Source organism: Zeugodacus cucurbitae, chromosome 3 (assembly GCF_028554725.1).
Source record: "Zeugodacus cucurbitae isolate PBARC_wt_2022May chromosome 3, idZeuCucr1.2, whole genome shotgun sequence".
Lineage (NCBI taxonomy): Eukaryota > Metazoa > Arthropoda > Insecta > Diptera > Tephritidae > Zeugodacus > Zeugodacus cucurbitae.
This window is the reverse complement of record NC_071668.1, coordinates 77,812,493-77,838,994: the sequence shown is the minus strand read 5'-3', so window position 1 is coordinate 77,838,994 and position 26,502 is coordinate 77,812,493. Positions and strand designations below refer to the sequence as shown.

The window sequence follows — 26,502 nt, the reverse complement described above, 5'->3', positions numbered from 1 at the left end:
TAAAAATATAATTTCAAAACACGCTTTGCATTCGTATAGTTTAATAATAGGAAAACATTTAAGGAAATGCGCGCCCGGCACTCAACACCCGAAATTGTAATAATAATACTGGAGCAGTAAAATATTAAGGAAAATATGCTGTATCCCGCCAAAATGCCAGTCGGCCGCCAGGCCTGCTCGGCCAGCTGTTTAGCGCTGCGCGCGCAGAGTTGTTTGTGTTGTTGTCGCTGCTCACTTTTATAAACATTTCCATACGCGGCGCGAAATAACAGTGCAATTGATGCTGGCGGCGACGCGCCTACCGGCTTTTGTAAATGCGGTTTTTTGCATTTTTTTTTTGTTTTTGCATTTGGCCGACTGACTGCTAGTGCGTTGTGTGGTGTAAGGAGGACTGCGCCACAGTTGGCCAACTGGTTGGGTCACTGGGGCTTGGTGCTGCCACAACGGGTTTGATTACAAAATTGATTCAACTCCTTTTTTTACTTTTTTTAAGGAAATGGGATACGTCGAGTTCCTAAATTTATTACGCCGCTGAGTTTCTGCTTGCACAATCTTTTGGTCTCACGAGAAAAACGAAATCAATTGCAAAATGAGTATCGATAACTGATAGATAATATGCTGACAGCTCTATTTTTGGTCAGTTTGCTATTTTTGTTATATGAAAAAAATATTTGAACGTTTTTTTATATCTAGAGGTTCAGTTTCGTATGACTCCATATGATATTATATATTTGTTAAACCAAATTGAAAGAAATGGTGAAGATTGTTAAAGAATGATAAACTGGCGCATAAATAGGTTTTTTGTATATATCTCTCTAATTAATAAGGCTATACAAACCCAACTTTCTGCATTCGTTTCCCTTACGTACCCCATCATACACCACGAAAATAGATAAATCGGATAATAACCACGGCCACTTTGTATGGGAGGTTTATGTTCAAAATTACTAAAAGTACGTTAACTCACGAATAACATCAGAAACCCTAAATTTTGCGGAAAAAATCTACTCAGATTTTTTTACAAAATGGAAAATGGGCATCGCGCCGCCATATCTCAGGAACTAATCGACCGATTTCAATGAAATTCGGTATATAATATTTTCTTGATTCTTTGAGGACACGTGTGGAAAATGGGTGAAATCGGTTCACAACCACGACCTTCCTTCATAATATATACATAATGAACCAATGAAGATAGTGTAATAAAACTTTACACAAATACTGTATGTGATCAGTATCAGATCATAACTTGTGAAAAAAAAATTGAAATCGGATTATAACTTTTCGATGCCCCGGATATCGAATATAAAGTATTCAATGCCTTAGGATAATATTTCACCGAAAATATCGGTAAATCTGTTAGATATCTTAATTTAATTCAGAGGGAATCTTTTTCTTCTAATAGTGTGCCTCTGTACTAAAAATTTTTAAAATCGGTTCATAACTTCCCCTAGCTCTCATATACCTAATTATAGGTTTTTCAAAAATACGATATGAAATATCTTAATTGCGAGAGTATAAAATGATCGGTTGCACTCGAACTTAGCCTTTCCTTACTTTGTTTTAGTTTTATAAGCAACTGCATAATAATTGAGGCAGTAAATCAAAGTTGTAAGACATCGATATTACTTGTTTAAAACTGATACTGTTTTCTTAAGGTGTGCAAGAGAATATGGACTTTGGTTTTTTTAATTATTCATTCGCCTTTAAAATAGTCCTCAATCACAATTTGACCCACATATTCGTCATATATATTGTATAAAGTCCATTGAAAGTTGGAAACCCTAATATTAGGTTAGAAGCACCGAGGTCCTCGTGTTCGATATATGGGGCCCTAAAAACATATGGTCCGATTTTAGCGATTTTTAGAATGGTGCTGCCACACTATAAATACAGTATTTGTGCAAAGTATTGCACCGATATCTTCACTAGGCTTACTTTATATATTGTAAAGTAAACGATTCAGATCGTCTCCAAAGTTCTGGCATATAGGAAGTAGGCGTGGTTCTGAAGCGATTTGGCTATTTTCACAAAATATCATTGGGATGCAAGGAAGCTATTACAAACCAAGTTTCATTGAAATCAGTAGAGTAGTTCCTGAGATATGGTTTTTGACCCATAAGTTGGCGACGCCACGCCCATTTTCCATTTTGTAAAAAAATCTGAGTGCAGCTTCCATCTGACATTTCTTATGTGAAATTTAGTGTTTCTGACGTTTTTCGTTAGTGAGTTAACCCACTTTTAGTAATTTTCAACCTAACCTTTGTATGGGAGGTGGGCGTGGTTATTATCCGATTTCAACTAATTTCATGGTGTGTGGTGGGGTACGTAAGAGAACTGACTTCAGAAAGTTTGGTTTATGTAGATTTATTCGCTTTCGAGATATATACAAATAACCGATTTGGGGGCGGGGCCACGCCCACGTCCCCATCCATATAGGATCCCAATATGCCCTTTCCTAGTGCGATCCTTTATTTCAAATTTTACTGTTATAACTTTATTTATGGCTTAGTTATGACACTTTATGTGCTTTTGGTTTTCGCTATTTTGTGGGCGTGGCAGTAGACCGATTTTGCCCATTTTCGAAAGCAACCCTCTCACGGTCCTAAGGAACATGTGTTCCAAGTTTCATTAAGATATCTCGTTTTTACTCAAGGTATCGCTTGCACGGACGGACGGACGGACAGACATCCTGATTTCAACTCCACTCGTCATCCTGATCATTTATATATATAACCCCATATCTAACTCTTTTATTTCTTGGTGACACAAACAACCGTTATGTGAACAAAACTATAATACTCTGTTCAACATGTTGCGAGGGTATAAAAATAATCTAGAACAACTCCAATGTCTCAAGTGACCTTTTTTTTATTTTTTCCCGGAACCAATTGAGCATATTATTTGAGGTTGAAAAATGAATAATAATCTCCTTTCTTGCTCCACAGGTTTTATAGGCTAAAAGCCCATACAATTTAAGTCTCTTCAGGAAAAAAAATACTATTGAAGAAACCTTTATGTTTATACAATTCCAAACCAGTTTTCTCACAAGTAATTGAAAACATAGTTTTTCCATTTTCCACACATCCAAGGGGAGTTAACAGGCCCATATATGCATGCACATGAATTGCTAATGACAACAACAGCTGTGAACTTGCCCTAAACCTCGAAACATTGACAAAATGAATACTCAAAATGGCAACACAAAAACGTAAACAACTTAAAAAAAAATAAAAAACAGCTGATAACTGCGCACTAATGCTTCATGCGTGTTTTTTTTTTCAAATACTTGAAATGAAAAGAGTCAATCAAAAGGAATTGGCAAACAAGAAATGCACTACGCACAATGCCACGCACTCGACGGCACAGCACGAGTTAATAGACTTGAGAGGGGGAAGTATGGCTATTTCGTGGTGACTGGACAATGACGACAAACACGCGCAAAACGCAAAAAATGGCTCAATTAAATCGGCGTACAAAAAAAAAAAACAAATTAAAAGTTGGTTAGTGAGGAAACTGTAAAAAAACAACAACAGCAAAAAAAGCGCATAAAAAATGACAGTTGAACTTTGGCAGCACAATTTGCGGAAAAGCAAAGCGTAAAAAGCGCATTGTGAACGCACCCAGCTGACTGGCGTTGCCACACAAAGCCGTTCACGTTTGTGAAAAGTCAATAACAATGTGCGAGAAATTATGCTATGAATGTACAGTAATCTCGCAGAGCATGCTATTTTTATCTACCTGTGTGTATACTATATGTGTGTGTGGAAACAGGAAAAATTACTTGAAAAATTTAGGAGAAAAAGTTGTGGAAAATTTTTAAATAGACCGATAAGATACGTGCACCGGCGCCGTTTGGGAAATGCAATAGATTAAATGCGTTTTGGAGCTGCTGTTTTCAGGTTTGGTGTATAGTTAACAGGTGTTTAAAAGGTGTCTCGTTGAGTCAGATGTAAAAGATCTTAAAAAAAAATTGGGGATATTCTTTTGGACTCTTTAGACATCTTTAAGATTTTTCTGAATATTTAAACTTGAGCATTTTCTGGCTATTTTTCAAATCACTTGAGAGCCATAGAGAAACTCTTCATAGAAAACAAGCTAAGAGTATGCTAAGATTGTGAATTTTTCTTAAGTTGGATGCAATCTGATCACGCAAACACATATGTTTTGAGGAATATCATTTAAAATAGCAATCCAATTGAAGAACTTCAGGGAATATCTTACACGCTTTCTTCAACAGCGGTTTAAACAACGACATCAGTGTCCATCGAGGAATATTTCGATCAAACTCCCCAACCATGAGAGAACCACATCATACCGAATCACCCTTTATGAAATTGCACAGCACAGTGGCTCAACATGCTGTTCTTGACAATATACATATTTTTTATGTCTCTGCTTTTGATTTTCTCCCCACGTTCATTACGTAATCACTGCGCAGCTAAGTGCAAGTGTTGTTAATTGCAAGTCAATTTTTCACAACAACAGCGAATTTCGTGAAAAGAAAAGCAAAACAAGCCAACACATGCACTTTCACACACGCGCAAACGGGAATGCTGCCGCCGTCATATATGTTGCATGCGCTTGCATGATTACTCACACATATGATTATGTAGCCCACTCGCTGCGCCGTAACACTTTCGTAAGACATATTTTCCATACCAATAAAGCTGGACAACGAAAATTCCGCGCTATCAATAAATACAAGCAGTCGGAATGGCTAAAAAACGCGCAGTCTGCTGTTGACCGGCGCCTGTGGCACTCACTTATGCTGCGAACGGACTTTTGTTGCAACACAAGGTGGCCATTAGTGGATATAAACGGTAATAAGAGGATATAACAGATCTGTGTACTTTTGGCTTTTGCTTTAAATAGTCCTAGTTCGTCTAACATAAGTCCAGGTTTCAAGTTGTTCTGAGGTTTGATAAAATGTTAAATATAATATGAGGAATCTCTAAATCTCTTCAGATTGTTGGAAAGTTAGGTTTTGAGTATCCTTTTTATACCGAAGTCATGACGATGGTAATATTCCGTAAGAGAAGATGGACTAGTGGGCAATATTATTAGATTCAAAATTCCTTTATGGTGCACTATAAATATCTCTACCATCACTCATTTCATCTTTCATCAAAAGTTGAACAAAGGAAAAATATGGTTTTCTTTTTCAGGACTCAGGTCCCTTTGAGTGAATTAATAACTTGATAGCTACGGTAATGTAGTTGATACATGATCGAAAACTACAAAATATGATCTCTTAAGATTTTTCACATCTGTTGCAGTTTTCATGCGATCTCATTTAATTATGTATTGGGTTCCCTGAGTTCAGAAAACAGAAAAGCAAAAATTCCAAAATTTCGCAGTCGAAGCCTCCACCCTTCATTCCTACGGTAGACGAAGAATTGAGTTCATTTAAATTTTAATTGACCACATAAAATGAATGAATAAACTAGTTACTGCTACCATACAAGTCTGCCACCAATGCCACTTTCGTACCGGCTGACGCCACCGCGCTCGCCGCACGTAACAATGAGGAAGTTTTACAAGTTGCTCCAGATACTACATATGTGAACTAATACGCAGAGGCGTTGAAAGCAATAAGGCAAAAAAAGCACCTGACGGCGATTTAATTAATTTTACTTTTAATTTCAATTCGCTATTTTTATAAATCCAATTGATTTCATTACTTTTGCAGTTGTGTTTTTAATATATCATGCAATATATTTTAAATAACATGTTATAAAAAAATAAAAAGTAAAAAAATATCAATTGAAATTAAATATATGTAGGTAAAATCGATTATGAAGGAAAATTGACACTTAATTAACTGTTTTCAATTACTTCTATTAACGTCAATTATTCATTTTAACTTATTATTAACATAAAACACTTTTGTATAATTCACATATTTCACTCAACATTATTGACAAACCATTGAATACTTACTGTTCAGTCTGATCATGCCTGAAAAATGATGAAAAGCAGGCGCATGCGTATGTTAAGTGCAGCAATAAATTTTCCCACAAGCACTTGTTGAACTAACCAACAACCATTCATCCATCAATCACTTCAATCACCCACGCAGACTTGAGGTGGTTATTTCCTTCTTACATACATACATATATTATGAACCAAAGCCTATAACCTAAGAATTGTAGGGTAATTTCCAAGCGATAAAATAAATAAAATAAAATTACAAAAGAATTCAAGCATAAATTACTCATATTTATTGCATTTTAATTGCACTCGTTCCTTTAAAAAATATTTATTGCGTCGAACCATAGATAGCGAAGGCTCACATCCATTAAAACATTGAACTACCAAGTATGTATATGCTTTTGGTTTTCTTGTTTGCAGACACTGAATATAAATATTATTTGCGAGTCAACTGGCATTCTGCGCGCACTAACTTTTTGTGTTGAGTGTGAAAAGTTGCATAAGTGGTGGGTTTCATGTAATTTATCGTACAACTCAATGGCACTCCCCTTCACTCTTGTATAGAGCAAGAGCTTAAATAAGTATGCAATAAAGTAAATTTACCAATTTTCATTGAGCTAAAAATAGTTACTTTGAGTTCTGTTGATTTTGATGGTTTTTTATATTACAATTATTAACTTATTGAAAAAAAAATTGTTCTTTGATCTTGTTGAGAGTCTGTTCGACCCTTTCAACAAAAACGCACGATTATGAAAAAATAAACACACTCATGATTACATATATATATGTATGTACATATACACCATTTTAATGATTGAGACTATCTTATTATTATTGAACAAAGCAGACTTAAAGAAACACAAATAAACATACAGCTGTTTGCACTAATGTTATATCCGGTTTAATAAAAAGCCAAGTACGACTTAAAGCTCACGCTTTGCTTAAAATACAAAGCTTTATCACCGTACTGTACTTTTTTCTCAATAAATAATAAAGCTCTTGCATAGTTTTAGGCATTTTATAGAAGTTTAAATTTTTTTATGCAGAGCTGGCAATTTAAGGAGCAATGAGGCGCTGAAAATAAAATGCTTTTGGTTGCAATAAAGCTCTTCGAAATAATTTCATATACTTCTTGAGAACTATTAAACAGATTTGTGATAAAGAGACGAGCGATGGAGAACAAACTGACTAACGAATATTAAAGTATTTAATGGATTGCAAGTATTTAATGGATCTTCATATGACATCACGTTATCAGGACGAGGTCATTGACTCGACCAAAATGTAAACAAAAATATCACGTGATCTTTATCTGACATCACGTGATCAGAGTGCGGTCATTGACCTCCCCCAAAAATGTAAACAAAAATATCACGTGACCTTGGTTTGACGTCACGTGATCAGAGTGGGGTCATTGAGTTCATTAAAGGTAAACACGTGGTCAGGATGGGGTCATTGACCCCCTCCTAATATTTAAACAAAAATATCACGTGATATTCATTTGGCATCACGTGATCAACAAATGTAAACACGTGATCAGGATGGGGCATTGACCTCGACAAAAATGTAAACAAAAGTATCACGTGATCTTGGTTTGACATCACGTGATTAGGATGTGGTCATGTGGTCATGGACCCCCTCCAAAAATGTAAACAAAAATATCACGTGATATTAATTTGACATCATGTGATCTTCATTTGACATCATGTGATCAAAAAATGGAAACAGAGATATCACGTGACCTTGATTTGACATCACGTGATCAGTGTGGGGTCATTGACCCCCTCCAAAATCTAAATAAAAATATCACGTGACCTTGGTTTGACATCACGTGATCACGATAGGTTCATTGACGTCATTAAAAATGTACACAAAAAATATCACGTGATATTAATTTGACATCACGTGATCAGCACATGTAAACACGTGATCAGGATTTCGTCATTGACCCCCTCCAAAAATGTAAACAAAAATATCACGTGATTTTCATTTGACATCACATAATCACGATGGGTTCATTGACCTCATTAAAAATGTAGACAAAAATATCACGTGATCTTCATCTGATATCACGTGATTACGATATGGGCATTGACCTCGGCCAAAAATGTAAAAAAAAAATATCACGTGATATTGGTTTGACATCACGTGATCAGTGTGGGGTCATTGACCTCCTCAAAAACGTAAACAAAAAGAATGGATAAGTTCTAGTTAATTCTTTAGACTATAGATTTAAGTTGATTTCTTGAGAGCGAGAAGAAGAATTACATATACAGAGGACTCTAACTCGAATCACCATTATCCACAAAAAACTTCGAGGTATAGAGACTTCGAGTTATAGAATTTTCATTAAAACATATAAATTTTCAAAAATCTTTAAATTATAGATTTATACACTGTTTCATTTATTTACTCGCAAAAAAATTTATGAACATACGTTAAAACATGTATTCTGTAATTTTGTTTGTCGCATTTTGGTATTGTTTGGCTCTTGACGTCTATATCTCATGCCTTTGTTAGATGATTTATGCTATCCAGTAGTGTAATATTTTATATTTTGTTCGCCTCCGTACGATATAGAGGGACTCATTTAAAATTCTGCCTCGATAGTAAGATTTTTAATTTTGTATTATGCCCTGACCAAAAAGTTCTATTTATGGAAGGAATTTTGTTAGAAATTTGACTTCTAAACGCTATTGCCAATTCAAGTGTTCCAGTTATGGAGATCTACGAGTGATAGAAGTTCAAGTTATGGAAGTTCCACTGTATTTTCGAGATGAGATTACGCCATTTAATAAAGAGCTTCTAATATAATATTATTTCCTATATATATTTGTGGTATTAGATAATTTTACAATAATATATATTGAAGAATAAAAATTAAGAAAAAATTATGGTGCAATGAATTTACTTATTTGCTGTTGTTGGTTCTGTAAGTATCGATACTAGGCGTCGTGGAACCTTTAGGGATTGGTTCGGGGGATATCAAAAAAAGATATAAATAGCGTCTATATACATAGATATCATAGATAGAGTCAGGATTTAGTATAGGAAACTGAACTTTAATTGCCATGTGGATTATTCCGAAATGAACCAAGTCCTAAAAATCTAAAAATAAAATTATGCACGATGAATTTCGAAGAAATGAAGGATAATTTTTTATGCAAATGATCATATGGCTTAGCAATAGCTTTGGAAATTGTTTTAAAGATAGGTGGGAGATATTTGATCAATAGCATGGAGAATAATTTGAGAATAAAAAAGTCATTTTCAACTAAGAATGTTCATTTTGCTTTTCAAACAGGTACTCCTGTTCTAAGATGACGTTAGTAGCACGGCAACCTCAAAGTATTTTGTATGAAAAATAAATCACAAGGTTTTTCTTATATATTCTTCGATAAGGTTTTGTCGTCATTTTATTTACATAATTAAATTATATACAAATTAATAAATCGTACAAAAACAATGTTCATACCATTTTGTTTATTTTTACAGAAGATATGATTGATGGAGACAAATTTCAATATCAAGCGCTTGCGAAAAGTTTCAATAAAGACACTGCCAAAATATGTGGGTTTTATTTGCATGTGGAAGAAAACGTTGCGAACTACGAATCTGTGCTTTTATAGAAAAATAGGTGTGGCAGGCAAGTTTGTGGACTTTGTAGTAAATGAAAGGAAGTGATTTGAGGCAGAGAAGAGCTTGGTGATATATCCTGGTCTAGTATTTACATTTCACTCGGCTCTTTTTGACTCAATAATCCCTTCATTGTACGCTTAACTTATGTAAGTTCCACACCCTCCATTCGTTTTCCGAGTTGTTCGCCCATTTCGCTTCAAATACGTTCCACTTTTGGCAGTCTCCCCGCACTTTTCGCTGTTGCGTCGACATCCATTCATCGCCTTCATTTAATTCGAAATTTTTATCACAAACTAAAACTAAATTATACATTGGGAAAAGCAAAAGTAAGAAAGAGCAAGAGAATACCATAGTCTCCTTCTTATTCCACTTCAATCCACATTTCAGCGCAATTTTTTTAATGTAATTTTTTTCGATTCGAGCAATGATGGCCGTTCATTTTAAATTCTCAACTAATTAACCGTAATTTCTAGATGTACATATGTAAGTCTGCTGCCTTTTTACTAAAAGTTCCTCACACCCTCAGCGAGTCAAAGCATTTGGCAATTTACTTCTTTTTGTGGATGTGACCGTGTCCGTAGCTGATCGAATGACCGCCATAGCCTCCGATGGAATGACCACCAAGACCTCCGATGGAGTGACCGCCGTAACCGCCGATACCACCATATCCTCCGCTGATTATTGTAGCCGCCGGTGCAACGTGGCTCTGAACATGGACGGGCACTGGAACTGGCACTTTGTAGGGCACGTGTTGTTCAATGGCCACTGGGACCTGCTGTTCGACATGCACGGGGCGTGGCACATCGACTGGTACCTTCACGGGGTATGGTACTCTACGCTCTACTGGTACAGGGATCTCCTTGATGACGGGATATGGCCTGGGCACAGCAACTTTCACGGGTACAGCTACTGGACGATCTACTGGCACTGGCACTGGGTGATCGACGGGCACTTGCACGGGTATGGTGACACGTTTCTCGACTGGATATGGTACGGGCTTCTCGACAGGTACTGGATATGGTTTATCTACATGAACTGGGTAGGGACGATCGACGGGCACTTTGACTGGTACTTGTACGACCTTTTCGACGGGGTAGGGTTGTGGCACATGTACGGGCACTTTGACGGGCACTTGCACGATCTTCTCAACTGGGTAGGGTTGTGGTACGGGCACTTTAACGGGCACTTGTACGATCTTCTCAACTGGGTATGGAGCTGGGACGGGCACCTTCACTGGCACTGGGCGATCAACATGGACGGGTACTTGTACGTGCACGGTCTTCTCGACGGGGTAGGGTTGTGGAATATGCACGGGCACTTTGACGATTTCTCTGACTGGCACTTGAACGGTTCTCTCAACGGGGTAGGGTTGTGGTACAGGTACTTGAACTGGTACTTGAACGATTTGCTCCACTGGGTATGGCACGGCACGTTCAACTTGATAAGGTACAGCGACTTGACGTTCCACATATGAAGTTTGCACATTGGCGGGTACAGAAAGGCCACCGCCTAGTCCACCACCCAAACCACCACCCAATCCGCCACCGAGCCCACCGCCGCTAATTATGGCACCACCACCATAGCCGCCACCATAACCGCCACCATAACCACCACCATGTCCTCCACTGATAATGACTGCACCACCATGACCGCCGCCTTGCAAGAGGGCGCCACCACCATGTCCGCCGTAACCGTAGCCGGTGCCATGGATGATGCCACGTTTTTCTTGCTTCTTCTCGGCTGTGCTGGATGGCTTCACTTCGCTAGCGGCTGCTGCGGGCTCAGCAGACTTGGGCTCCACCGATTTTTCCGCCTCCTCTGCGTAGGTGAATGCTGATAAGGCCAAGAGGCCGAAAATGAACTGAAACGACAAGCAAAGTGAGACAGTGAGCTTCTATGTCACTCTATGGATGATTCGCAAAAGACTTAAGTGTCCAACTCGAATCTTTAGGTTTTATAATTTGTGAATGATTGTCAATTTTCTAAAGTTCTGAGGATTTTAACTTAAAACTATAGACTAAGGAGTCTCATAAAGTTTGTTTGCTCGGATTTCTCAACATGTTTTCCACCACTTTAACCTATCCATATTTGATTGGCCGATAAGTAAATATTATATAACAAAAAGTAGGCCATCAACGCCCATTTGGCGTGCTAGCACATTAACCTGCATTTGCTGCTGCACCAAAAATGGCAGCGCTTCCGCACCAACCAGTTCCACGTCGACGGCTGCAGTCCGCATTTGGACGGCTTTGGCCATTTCTGGCTACAACGAACGAAAGCAAAATTAATTTTGCTAATACATAACAATAACAACAACAGTGGCTATAAATAGCAACAATTGCGATGCAACATGTCGAACGAATGCCGAGCGCTTCCTTTTCCCGTGCGGTCAAGCGATGTCAGCGACCAAAATTGCGTAGCAATTTATGGCGAAAATGTGAAGCTAAAAGCGCTGATAGCAGAATTTATTAGGAAAAGCAGACGAAACGGGAAAACAATTAATGACATAATGAATTGCAAGCTTTTGTTTTGGATTATTACATCTACCACATGTTGCACGGCACGTTAGTTGGTCAGCTGTGGCACGGCACGGTGAGAAATACTCCTCAACTGGCAGCAATAAAGCGCCAAAGCGACGTGTGCTACTACATTGTAGTTGTTGTTAGTTGTTTGTATTGTTGTAACTGCTGTGGCGTCGTACGTGCTATGAAATTACATTTTTTCTTTGCTTTTCGCGATTTCGTTTGTGCGTGTCCGTGTTCACACTTGCTTCGCTTCTTTGGGTTGGGCGTTTTTGTTGCTTTTGTTTGCACATCATCAACAACCGGCTGTGCTTTGTTTTGGCTGCGTTGTTTGTTTTTGCTTTGGCTTTACGCCAAGTTCAATGCGAATTCGCAGTGCGAGTATTTGGTAATAAAATTTATTAAAAGAAATTTGGATTTTATTTTATTTTTGTCATTTCGCTTTTTAAGGGTGCCTTAGCATTTTGCTGGCAAGGCCGAAATTGTCATGAATTATTACGTCTGTTGTACGTGCGAGGGAAAAGCTGGCAGACAGCAAATATTATTTTTGTCAATTTCTTTGATTTGGAGGAGTATTGATGATTTGTATTTCGAAAATAAAATAAAATTGAATGATCATGAGGTTTTCATGTTTATGAATAATCTTTTCTGTCTTTCCTGTTCTGCAATATATATTTTTCAAGTTTTCATAGTCAGTCAGAAATGTCTGTCTAAGTTTTTTGGCGCCATATGAGATAATATGGTAGTTATTTGAGTTGAAAATTAACCGAAAAATTAATACAGTTTAAAATTAAAGTGTATTTATAATAATCCGTAAAGGCAAAAAGAAAAAAAAATAGTCCGAAATGTCAAAGCTTCGTTAGGTTATAGATATTTTATGAAAATATAAATTATTAATAAAAGTAATATACAATTTTAATATAATTTTTAAATCTCGTTTGTGCAAATAATTTGACCCAATTACAAGAAAAATAATAAGCCACCTGAAATACATGTGTCAAATTGTAAACCACTTTTCCAATTGGAATTTTCCAGTTAATAAATTACTTTATTTAGCTGTAATGTAGTGAAAAGTTTGATATTCAGAGAAAAAAAGCTTTTAAAAAGTTCTATCTCATTAACTAAATCACGAAAAAGCTCTATACAAAAGACTTCAGGCACAAACTCGTTTCGATAGACTGCAATTTCGAAATCAAAATTGAATATATTTAAAGTTATTTTATTTTTTTTTAGCAAAAATAATAGAAATTTTGAAATAATTTTGAAAAATATTTTTTTCTGAATCAAGAAAATTATTTTAAAAAATATGAACTAATTTCGAAAATTTTTTTTTCTGACTCAAGAAAATTATTTATTTTGTAATAATTAAAAAGGAGGTGTAAATATTTACGACTTTCATTAAATATTATTAAACATTAAAAAAAAACATTTTTTTTCTGAAATTGCTTAAAATTCTCTGAAATTGTTGATACAAATAATTCTCTCAGTCGTTTTCACATAAAAACTGCTAAAAAAGTATTGAACGAATGACGATGCATTTCAAGTACTGTATTAATATAAAACTTGCTGTAGCTTATTGTTTAACTCCACTTGTGTCTACAAGCTGCACTTTCGCTTTTTCTCAACATAGTCAACATTGTGCAAAAATATTCACTCAACACTGTTTTCTCATCGCACCATTAAGTCTTTGAGTCTCTTACAACTTCTTAGCTTATATTTGAATTTCTGTAATTTTCACACAACATACCAGAGATTTCATCTTGTTTCACAAAATTTAACTAACACCAACAATATGCGCGCTGCTTTAACCACTTGCTTTGCTCGTCTTTTTAAGAATAATTCAGTTAATGAAATGTAACGAATCTGAAAACAAACACAAATATTTTAACAAACTCAAATGCAAGCGCTAAAGTCAAATATATTACTTGGAGGCTGAGGTCGTTCTATATACAACGAACCTACAACAGATACTGAATAATTTTGACCAGCCGCCACAAGCTTTTATACCGACGCACGCCGATAGAACCACGACCAAGCGTTGACGGGCGGTCTGATTAGCGGGCGTGAAGGGAGAGGCACGGATGCCACCGACGACAGCAACCGCAAGCGCAGCAGCAGCAGCAACAGCAGCCAAAAGTGAGCTCTGCATATGATTGCCGACAGCGCCAGTGCCACTCACGAAGACTTTTGCAATTAGCCATTATTGCTATTATTGAAGAAACAGCAAAGGCAGTTAAGCAGCAGTAGTCAATACGGCTGATGGGAGATGGGGGGTCGCTGTAGCGGCATGTAAAGGCATTAAATGCGCAGCTAGTGCATATGACGATGGTAAACTTATGGAAATTAAGCGCAAGTAAAAGACTTGCGACGATGCTGTTCGTAGCTTCGCTGGAGAGCGCGCTTCAGCGCGTGTAAACGCCAAGTTAAAGCGTCGCAAAAAGCTTGAGCCAAACGCCGTCACTCGCGCATTTCGTGTACATATACGCGCTGTCGTATTGTAATGAAATCGAAAGTGTTTCATGCACACTGTACGTGTGCGCCGTGGCCGTTGTGTGTGTGTGTGCGGAGAGCTTTCGATTTCGTGTTCGTACACGAGAGAGCCAAGTCACACGTACAGTGTCGGTGTGTAAATGAAGATTTTCGGTTTATTTCCTACTTACTGGAAAAGTGTTGATTATTGTAACAAAATTACGGATTGGTGTTAACATCTTGGACGCGTTCTAAAATTGTTGATTTTTAGGCAATTACAGAATTCTGTTTTCAATTAAGAGTAGAAGAAAACCTTAAGGAATATATAAGAAAATAAATTGTGTGATCTGTAAAAGTTGTGCTCGTAGGCTTCAGATTTTTGTTATTATCTTCTCATATAATCAGAGCTTGCATTTTAAGGCAGTAGTCTGCTTTAGAAGTCGAAAAAAGTGTTTTTTAGCAATTTTTTTTGAAAGGGAAGGAAATGATTGCGGTTAACGGAATTTTAAGACGATAGTGTACTATATTTAAGGCTTGAAAAACAATATTTATTATTAAAAAATTTTGAAATTTTTTCAAAGTTGTAAGTATTTTTCTGGAGCGCCAGGAGTCTGCACTTGAAAATCGGTGCCGGTGATGGAGGTCGTGCGATGCATCTGAAACAGTCAAACCAATTTTTTTTTTTATTTTTATAAGTTTCTTTTCTTTATGAACTAAAAAAATACCGAAGAAGTTATAAAATTCCAAATTTTTTCGATGTTTGAAAAAAAAATTGACTTTAAGTTGCAAAACAAGTAGTTTAAATATTACTTTTGTCCAACTTTTTTAGTTCAAATAGAAGATAATTTAATACTGAAGCTAGATCACTTTGGTTTTTTTTCGATCGGACATATGTATGTATTTTCTTTTTGCTATCGCCGGCACCGTTTTCTAACACTTGTGAAAACTCGAGAAAACGCGCTTTAAAGGTCTGCCTGTGCATTCGCACCTGCTCGACGCTCGGCCACTAAAACTGCTCTAGCTTCGAAAATATGTTGAATTGGCCTCTGGAATTCTAAAGACATATTCTTGGATAGTTTTGTAAGAGATTAAAAACAAAACCAAAAAATCGATTTTTTGAAGCCTGTAAAGCAGCCTTAAGTAGATTATGAAAGAATTCGATATACTTCGTAAATAATTTCGGCTATGCGATTTCAAAACTATTTTAATTTCCAATAATTCCTAGTCAATTGCCTGGTATATATTCAGTATAAAAAAAAAAAAACTAAATAATCAGTTCCCAAGACAGTCGGTTCTGCGTAAACGGAACGGATCCGGATTTTTATCCGTTAAATCGGCAGCATTTCCTAAAATTATTTGGAGATTGTTTTATATCGTTGCAACAACAACATGGAATAATATTTGAACAAATACTTTTCTGAGTTCGTGAAAAGTTGGGAACATCGCATAGAGTCTAAAAGATCTTTCTTATTCTATAGATTTCCATTTCTATTCTTGGCCTTGCATATCAATGAATTTGCTTGATTTTCCAAAGGAAATCGTGCTCTTCTTTCAAATTATTTCGGGTCATAGATATTTCACCATTTCAGTTATTTGACATGCAATTTTCAAAACAAATGAAAACACAGATTTCATGAAACTCCGTTGAAATTAGAAATTAAAAGAATGAGAAATAGTGCAAACCACAACAACAACAACAAGGTAGTATGTTAGCAGTTGTTTTTCACAAGCCAATGACATCTGGAAACAAGCATTTATGCAATTTACCATAAATGCATTTGCACGCCACCAAGAAACTAGGTTAGTTCATACTCGCATGGAACTGAAAGCAAGTATGCCTGTACATAGCATAAACTAGCACAGCACATACTTTGCACAAACTTGCACACACGCTCGTTGCATTGACGCGCAGAATTTTGCCATAAAAACTAAAACTAAGTTAGCGTTCGAATCGACAAATGTACACCTGCAAAGTGTTACAAAAACATGCATATATACAAGCAATAAGCAACAAGCAACAAGAAAACAAAAACAAAAATAAAAGCAAAATAGTTAATCGCGACTACTTGCACATACATACATATAATTTAACGATTGCAAAATCGCGCTGAAATCATCAATTAAAAAATAATGAAAAAGAGTTATAAAATTCTATGAACTTGCTCTGCGCATGCGCGGCATACATTGCGCACTATATTTGCCACAAAATAGCGAGTAGTTTCAAAAGCTCTAAATAAATATAAATGCATGTTGTTGGATATATGAGTATAAAGTGTTTATTATATAGAGCTATATACGTATATCCGCTTGGTATGAGTAAAAATTAGCTAAGCTTTGCTCCACTTATATACACGTACATATCTCTAACTAAGCACTTTAGTCGTCGTAATTATTCTTCTAATGGCACTAAGTCGTTAATTGAGTTCAATGTTTTTAATTTATGCTTTATGTTTATTGTGGGATTTGATTTTTTCAAGACATATTACTTGATCTTAGAATATTTTGTTTGGAATTCTAGTCCATTGTTATAGACGTCGCAGGCCATTGTTTGGGCTCAATTTGAAATTAATTATTTTTATTAGTTTGTTTTTCATTTAGCATTAATTTGGAACGTTTTTTGATAACATTTTTTTGTACTTATTTGATGCACGTGTATGTATGTGAGTATGTGTGTATACGCGCTGCATTTGTTGGAGCATTAACAATTGTTTAATTAGAAACATTTTGGCAATTTGTTGCAAGGCCTTTGATTTTGTTTCAATTTTAGTCTTTGATTATTTTAGTCTGCTATGCAATGCTAAGCAATGAAAAAGTTTGTGAAAAAAATATAGAAAATAAATAACACCGGTCAACACGATTTTTGGGTCTGACATCTATATGTTAAATTTTAGTTTCTCCTATGACAAAAATATGGAAAAAAATTTTTTCCGGTTAAAGTTTGCTTTCGTAGAAATTAGAGCAATTTTGTGATTTTTAAGCAGAAGTGACTGATTTTTATATTTTTTCAACAATTTCACTATAGATTATTTTACTGACTGGCTTCATATGCTTCGCAAAGTTTCAAATTTGTTGATAAAGCAAATTTTGACTTCTAACTTTAATACCGCAAATAAAACAGAATGAATCAACATCATTTTGACAATGACTTGATTGCATTTTTTAACTGAGTAATACACTAATATTGTTGTTACAGCTATAATAAACAGGTTAACATTCACTACTGTGCCTCTTGCAAATAATAATAGTGTTTACTATCGGGTTAATCAAAATGCTGCCATCTTTGATTTATGAAATAAATTAAAATATACTTATCGATGTATATCAGCCCAGTTTGCTTTGGGCATTAATATTTAAGTGTTTTCCAATGTCTAGAATCAGAATCCAAGCATGAGAACAGAAACAAAAAAAAAAATATGTTTTTTGTTGACCGGTGTAATTTATTAAAGAAATTTGTTCCCCGATTTATTTTTTGTACTTCTTTCTTGTTTATGCGAAAATAAAAATTTTTTCGGTGGTTGACTGATGAGCTGATATTTGGAAAGCACCTTAAAGACTTCATTAGAATAGCGACCCAATAAAAACTAACTAGTTGGAAACAAATTGTTGCAGAACTTTTTAAATTATATCACTTTAATATTTATTTTTAGATTTTGTTTACTTTTTAGATAAAAACTGTCCGTCACAACTGTTTAGATCACGAATATGACGGCATAACTCGATTTAGAAAAGTTAATATGCACTTTATGTTAATATTATTTAAATAATCACAATAAATTTCTATTTATGCCAAATTTATGCGTTGGTCAAGCCAACGAAATTGTTTGATTTGAAATTGTTATAAGTTAAATAATTTATTATTTTTATTGGCTACTTAAATTTAAAAGTAAGAAAATAAAATTTTAAGCAAAAAGTGGGAATTTTACTGGACTTATGCAAGAACTTAAAACAGTTTTAAAATTTCGTTTTATTTTTTATTTGGAGTCATATAATATAATATTATAAGGAAGAATCTGGTTGTGGTGAATAGCTTTTCATAACAGCAATAATTTCTTAACTACTTTTTAAATACATTTTATAAAATGGTAATGACGTTGAAGTGGTTCCATATAATATAAAAAAGTAGACAACTTAATACTAACTATATTTTATGAAGCATCAAAAAGTTTTTTTTTATTACAATTGTACCTAGTATACAATGAGTAAATACTAACAACAATTCTATTCTAATAACTTAAAAATAATAATTAAAAGCTAAAATGTTAGAGAAATTCATTTGCTGTTACAGTTGCCTTGCTAAGTCTGAAGGCCTCTAACGTTGCAGTCGGTTTTCTCGTTCAGCAGTGCCGATGAGTTTGGATGACTCTTCATTTACATGCTGTATAAGCCTCATTTCGTGAGCCTTTGCAAGTTTGGATATTTCGTTTACTACTGAATTCACACCAAGATCACGGTGAAGATCAGCAGATCTAACATACCAAAGAGCATTAACTATACTTCTTAGTACCTTATTTTGGAAGCGCTGAATGCAGGCAATACAGTTTTGACTTGAGCAACCCCATAGTTGAGCTCCATAGGCCCAAATTGGCTTTAGTACTTGAGTACATATAAACAGCTTGTTTTCGATTGAAAGCGTGGATCTCCTACCGACTAGATGGTAAAACTTAGCAAATTTTAAATCAAGCTCACACCTTTTTTCTTTCCAGCGAAGCTTAGCATCTAGATGGTGATTCCTAGGTACTTAGCATTATTGTGATGTAGTATAGGAGTACCATTTAGATAAATGGGATGGTATGATGTTTTTTTTTAAGTACAGTCTACGTGCATTGATTTGGAATTGTTCAATTTAATGCGCCACTTGGAAGCCCATTTAGTAATTGCATTGACTGCTGTTAGCACTCGTAGGGTATATACTGAGGTTGACTCTCCTGCTGCTAACAGGGCTGTGTCATCCGCAAAAGTTCCTGTCACATAACTTGAGTCATTGGGATATAACTCATAAAAAGCAAGTAAAGCATTGGCCCCAGCACGCTTCCCTGAGAACACCCGCTTCTATCGGTTGCAAGTTTGAGTATGCATCCTCTTGTTTTATGCGAAAGTATCTATCTTTTAGGTAGGAAGCAATTATTTCGGAATATTGTTTGTTTTGGCGTCAAAAAGCAATGGATCTTCTAAAATGCGTCGTCAATTCTTTAATATTATTGACATAAAAGAGCTGTACAACTCTTCTAGTTTAACAGTGGAATACAAACTAAATCAAAAAAACAAACTTTTAAAAACTATTGTAGTTCTTCTTATATTATTGTTTTTGTAGCATTGCTAGACCGTTCCAAATAACTTGGTAGAATTTTTAAAAATTTTAGAACTGCGTCAACATACCTAGACTGAAGGGTTTTTTTGTATAAAGACGGTTACTAATGTGGATGTTACAAATGTAGATGAGCCTGAGACGCACTTTTCTTGGCATTAAAAAATAAAAGAAAAATTTCCCGCAAATTTCTAGAATTCGGCTCAAAAAGTGACATTTTAAGTTGAGAATAAGTTTGGGATGCAAACAGATCTCTACAAATATTTTGTTGGGTTAATGTTGACACAAATAACCAAGATCGATATAAAACGATTTAATTGATTTAATCGACCAGTGCTTGACCCTAGGAACATCTATTGGAAAGTTGTAGACCTAATAGTTGAATACAAACTGAATCAATAGAAAGAGAATCACTAAACAAATTTGAAGTTCTTCCTATATTGTTGATTTAGTAGCAGCGCGAAACCGTCACCAAATAACTTCGCGGAATTTGAAAAATTTTAGATGTGGACCTATAAGCCTGAACCGAATAAAAATTGGTGTCAATTCACCTTACATTGACTTGACTCTCGGGGAAACTATAATTCTATTAAGAAACAAAATTTTCTACAATTATAAATCTTGGATCGCTTAGAGTATCAGTGAAATTTTCCATAAAGAAACTATGCTTGAAAAGTGCACACAGAGGGCACTGTAAAAATCCACAAATAAACAGGGGGAAAACAATCAGCATTTCAAGTTCAAGTTCAGCGAAGGCAGAGAAATTTACAACACAAATGCGCTGTAAAAACAGAAAATAAAAATCAAAAATGAAAACAAAAACAAACATAAATACCAGCGAGCAAACAAATCTAGAGCAAGCGTAAAAACCGAAGCTCGTGACTAATCCAAGCATGGGTCTCAAATAAAAAGCGATGATGAGCAAAAATCAATAGAATTAATAAGTTAAATAAGACGCTTAAAACAAAATACTGAATATTCATAAATTTCTAGCAAAAAATTGTATTCTATGACGTAGTCATCTACAGTTGATGGGAGATTGGAGATTCTTCATTTAGGTTTTTTTCCACATAAATCGCCGATAGTGGAAAGCCAGAGATGAGTACGCTGCTGGCTCATAGTACTCACAGCATCCATATTTGTTTTTGTTATGGCAGCTGCTGTCTGGTCTTCCGCACACACCGCGGCAGATGAACACTCGAAGTGTGAATGAAGCTGCCGCGGATGTTGGCGCTAATGAAGCCATCAATGTTTACATTAAAGCTGATGCGCGCTTGAAGACCTAAGCGTGTTGCGCTACAGCATTCGTGTGTGTGTGCCCGTGTGCGTTTGGTGCGTGGCTTTGGCGTTCGCGGTAAATATGCTGGCGATGTTTGTTTTTATTATTCCGTGATTGCGAGTGTCTGTTGCATTAATAACAAATTGATTATGGCGTTCAACTCAAAAACTTGCTAATTGACATGGCAATGATGAATGGACGAGCAGAATTGAAGGTGTTTGAATGTGAGCGATGAGAACGTGTCTTTTATGTCACTAAAATTCAAGCTAGAGTACTCATTTTTTTTTTGAAAATTCTGATAATTTTGTAAGATTATATCAATCTAATGTAGCTAAAATCACTCAATTAAGAATTTATAGAAAACTGTTAAATGTTGTAGTAAGCTATATTTGGTTTTCCGCTTTATTTGCGGGAAAAATTTGTCTTCCTCAATGACAGGAAATTATATTTGTTTATTTACTGAAGGTCGTTGAAATGTGAAAACTTTAAGTCGTGAGTAAATTGTATCAATTCGCAATTTAGAATTCGATTAATAAACAATTTTGTATGTGTGTGAGTTTGTACTATATCTCTTGGTGTATGATGTACATTATAGATAAGAAGCTTAGTCTACGATTTAAGATTAAGCTAGATTAAGCAACGAAATGAGCGTACGAATATATTTATTAATATACGATTTAATCTATAAATATATCTATATTAAAGTTGTGTACCAACGCAGCTTAATTAAGGGCGGCTAATACAAACTGATTTCCTGTGATTTAAAGTTAATTCAGTAATATATAATTTAAAATGGCGGAAATCTATTAGAATAAATAATTAAAATATATTATTGTTTTTATTTAACTGGATTATGTTGTTTCTGTAAGAATCTGTTAATTGAACAAGTTCGTTGCTTAAGTCTTTTGTACTCTTTGGTTTTCGAAGAAAATACACAGAATTTGAACTCTTGCCAAAAATTGTAAACGAAGAAAAACAAATTGCAGCCTTGATTATTTGCGGCAAACATATAATTATTTGTCGAAAATTGCCACAATTAAGAGATAATGAAGCGTGGAAGAGTCTGCCGAGCCACATATGTCACGGTCAACTCTTCAGTAAACTATTTCAACAGTCACTAAGTTAGCCACAACAAAGGTAAATTGCTTGTTATTTAGCGCAAATTTTTGGTTTTGGCGGCGTACTTTGCCGCGTATAACGGTGCAATGTGCCAGTTCAGTTGGTTTTCGCCTCCAGCAGTAGGTGCTTATTATGTCTTATGTAATTTCCGTTGTAATTAGTTGGTTCTAAGGAATTCGCAGCTTATTTTCAAATTTTCTAGCATACAAGCAATCACTTGTCACCGTCACTTGTCGACGTACATACTCGTATAACAACAATAAAAGCGAATGCGCATAAACATGACATATTGTGATTACAACAGCGCCGCTGCAAAGTCCATCACTAAGGTCACTGTGTGGTATGCACCGCTGTATTCGCGACAAACAGCAACTATGAAACAGTTACATTTGTCAAATTGCTCTCCTTGTAAACATTTTTTTTTTGCCGCTGTGACAAGGTAACCTTCGACATTTGCTTTGAGTGTCTTTATTTTTTGTTGTTTTGTTGTTGTTAGCGGTTTTTGCTTTAATTTGGCCTTTATTTTGCGTCATTATCTTAATATATGCGCATTATTACATTCAATCTAATGTAATTTTGTGGTATTTCAACTTCAAATTTTGTGCAAAAAGTCAAGTAGGAGAATAACAAATTCAGTGCTTTAGAGCTTTGTGACAAAAAACTTTTTCACAGAGATTCGTTTTTCAGGTATTAATAAAAAATATTATTTTAAATGTGTTTTTTGCTTTTGAACCAATATGATTTATAAGTTCTCGTCTGAAAATTGATAAAAAGTTAGAATTGAAGCTCATCAATATGCAAGCACTGGGTTCAAGCACCGTTTAGGCTCGATATCAATTTTTTGAGACAAACGCTGAGTGCATTCCACTTTCGAAAAGGGTTCTCATAAAGTACAGCAGTTATTTGGAGACGGCTACAAAGTTGTATATATCTGCTTCCCGCACGAGAAATAGCAGGAAAGACAACTGACACTACATAGTATTAGTCAATTATATATAAAGCATATTACCAGTGTCTTCGAGCTCTAGCCTACCTTAACACTGAACTACTTAAGGTATTCTTTGCTATTATTTCAAATTGAATACTTTATAATTAATTATTTGCCACTACTCTGTAAGCGTGTACCACGACACGCATAATCTCACGCCCCTTTTGAACAAATAAACTAAATAGTTTGTTACTGCCACGTCACCAGCTCCGCTATTAATCATTTCCTGCGATTAAGCTTAATTCGCCGACACCGCATTTAAGTACCGCTTCTGCTTTTGCGCTCAAAATAGCTTTTCTCGGCTGCGTCTTTGCCATTGTTAAACTAAAAGCCATTTGACCTTTAACACGCTGTAAGAAATGCTTAAAGTGGTTTGCGGTCTCAGCCATTTGTGGACTGACTAGTCGTTGACTTTTCCACTCTGTTGTTGTTTTGTGTTTATTTTGGAATTTTTTGTTGCTGTAAAGTTGTGCTAAGAGACTGTCTCTCAGCGCATCTTCGCATTTGAATAATTCAAGCGAGAGCGTGTGGGTGTCGTATTTGCTGCTTAAGGCAGCTCGTTTAGTCGCTAATATTCGTTAGTTGATTATTAGTTGTTGTCGTAAAAGAAGATTTTTTTCATTTCTTACCTACAAACAGCGTTAAATATTTTGCTATGGCTTGGAAGATTTTAGCTTGAAATTGATTCAAGTGGGTCATTATCAAAGCAAATATTGAATAGTTATTGGAACATGATTATATGAGCATAACCAACTTGTATTTGTTGACAAATGGTATTAAGTAATATTATTTATGTTTTGAAGTAATATGAATTGGTTTTCACATTCTCTGAGCACTCTCTTAAAACTCCCCAAAAATGGTGGTCTATTTACTCTATTATATACTTTACTTTACTATACTAACTTATCCCAGAGGTGAAAGTTCTGAGAAGACTTTATTAACTTTTTATACAAACTTTTCCGTTCCGCGAGGTAGTCTGTCTCGAGGACTTATCAAATTTGAACATTTAACCTAATCCTACTAGCGACAAATGGTGTGGACGAAGCCGCTGGAGAAGAGGGAATTGGAGGTGGTGTCTTTAGTAACGAGTTTTCGCTTCAGGTTACCAGACTACGGCAGATGAAGTGCTCCAAAGTACGGTACCCTGCAGGGAGGTGAACATCCACTCCGATGGTATAGTGCTGTTATGGATTTAAGCTCGCTGAATGTGTGCTCAAAGCTGTTTAAAGAGTATTTATGCTCCTTGTTAATAGCATCAAGCTATTTCACCATCAGACTCGCTTGGGTGCTAGAGAAATGGCTGACAACTGCAGTAGATGAGCTCGCGAGAAAGCCAAGTCACCTGAGTCCTTATTATATCATGTTGGAAATGAGCCGGGGCTCTGTTGTCCTCGGTAAATGCTGGTCAACAACTAGTACCTGCTCAGTTGCGAGTTCTTTTTGCCCAGGTCGGCTCAACTACTTGCTTTTAAAAAGGTTCACTTTACCGCAATAGTGAGAGTACTGACTGAACACTGTGGAATAGGCACACTTGCGATAAGTTTAGGAATCATATCGGACATAAGCTGCCATAGCTCTTTGGAGGAAGTCAAATGCATCCTCTGATACATCGCAAACCTTGTCGCGAAGGTCAGGCTCTGAACCTAACCTAACCTAACCTATCGATTGGCTTCTTTGAGAATTTTAACTATTCCGTGAAGAGCTCTTCAATGGCTGAAAGTTCGCGTATTTAAATTTAAATCTGATCCCTCTTCATTACTTATTAGGAAACAATATTTAAAGTTGTCTTTCGAATCAAGGGGAAATATATGCGTCTTCACAGTTACACTTAGCACGTGAATTACAATTAAATAAACACTTCCAAACTCTGTGCGTGGGGATGGCGGTGTCGGAATGGAGACACCCACAAGTGCTACCACTAACAGCTTATTAAACGCCGCCAGCAACACCCGAATCGTCGGAAAGCTGCAGACAAGCCCAAAGCAACATCTGCAACTTGCACGAAAACAGCAACAACAACAACAACAATACAACAAGCAAACATGCTAATGACAATATGCTTTATGATGTCGTCAACATTACAGTAACAACAACAACGGCAGTGGATAAGTAAGGGGTTCAAAACAACTGGAAACACCACGCAAATGCGAGGAAGCAAAAACAACAGCAAAAAAAGAATAATAAAAGACACAGAATTTACAGCGATTGCATTGAAAGTGGCACAATTCCCACCGAAAACCAACACAGTTTGGCGGCAGCGCTGTCTTTGGTGTGATTATTAAAAGGCACTTTGTTGTTATTGCCGCTGCCATTTCGGCAGACAATGCTAATTTGCGGGCGCTACAAACGCCATGGCAGCACTAGTGCTAAAAGAAGCAAATGGCAGAAAAGAAAAAATAAAATGATCATGATAGTAACGCTCGTTCATAGCGAAAATATATGGCAAATGCTTTTGATTTATTCACAATTGTTTTAGTATTTCATTTTTATGTCTTAGTTGGTTGCTGTTGTTGCTGTTGTTGTTGGCGCTTGTTTGAGCACGAAGCACGAAGGAAAATTCTCAGCACTCACACACACACATGCGCAACAACAACAGCGCATGAATACACACTATGTGACAATGTCTATGAAGAAAAAACAGATTTTTCTCGCATGCAACACAAAAGTTGAGCAACACCAAAAACAACAAATTAGTAATACAAAAGTTTAAAAATAAAATACTTAGCGCTTTCAACATGTGCTAAAGCTGGGCGGAAACACCCTCTGCAACTGTGAAACCAGTTCGCAGCCAACATTCAAAGTTCGATTCCGTGTTGCAGATAGTTTTCAACATTATTTCATGCATGCGATTTTTTTTTTTGTTTTTCTGCGCATTAGAAGAATTAGTCACCTCGAGTTCTGGTTTTGCGCGCAAATATTTACATAATCGCCATATAACTAATGCGCTGGCGTGCGGTAATTGCATTGCAACATTGCACTTTCGGTGCAACGAGAGTTTCAAGGTGGTCGCGTTTCGGGGGGCGCACACTTTTCGGTTGACACACTTGGTGAGCGCCGTGGAGCGACCAAACAGCGACCGGTTGCTCGAGCGAATGCGCGAATGTCAAAAGGCAAAATAGAATCTAAATTTAGATTTTCATTCACTTCGAGCGAGCTCCTTTTGGTCTACAACAACGAATGAGTTGTTATACTCACTAGTCTGTAAGTTTGCTAAATCTTTCAATTGTTCATTCATGTTTGAGTGTCG

The 26,502-nt window shown here is 36.0% G+C and overlaps 2 protein-coding genes across 3 annotated transcripts in view; one reads left to right on the top strand and one right to left on the bottom strand.

Moving 5' to 3' along the window:
• The window catches only part of Ance_5 (angiotensin-converting enzyme), a 104,711-nt gene that overhangs the window by 29,963 nt on the left and 48,246 nt on the right, over positions 1-26,502 (top strand). The gene's annotated exons all lie outside the window — the stretch shown is intronic.
• LOC105211461 (skin secretory protein xP2) lies at positions 9,667-14,180 on the bottom strand. Its single transcript, XM_011182879.3, has 3 exons — positions 14,021-14,180; positions 13,843-13,958; positions 9,667-11,434 (listed from the first exon to the last, which is right to left on the bottom strand). Exons 2-3 carry the CDS (start codon positions 13,852-13,854, stop codon positions 10,121-10,123), a joined length of 1,326 nt encoding a protein of 441 aa, XP_011181181.1. The 5' UTR covers positions 13,855-13,958; positions 14,021-14,180; the 3' UTR covers positions 9,667-10,120.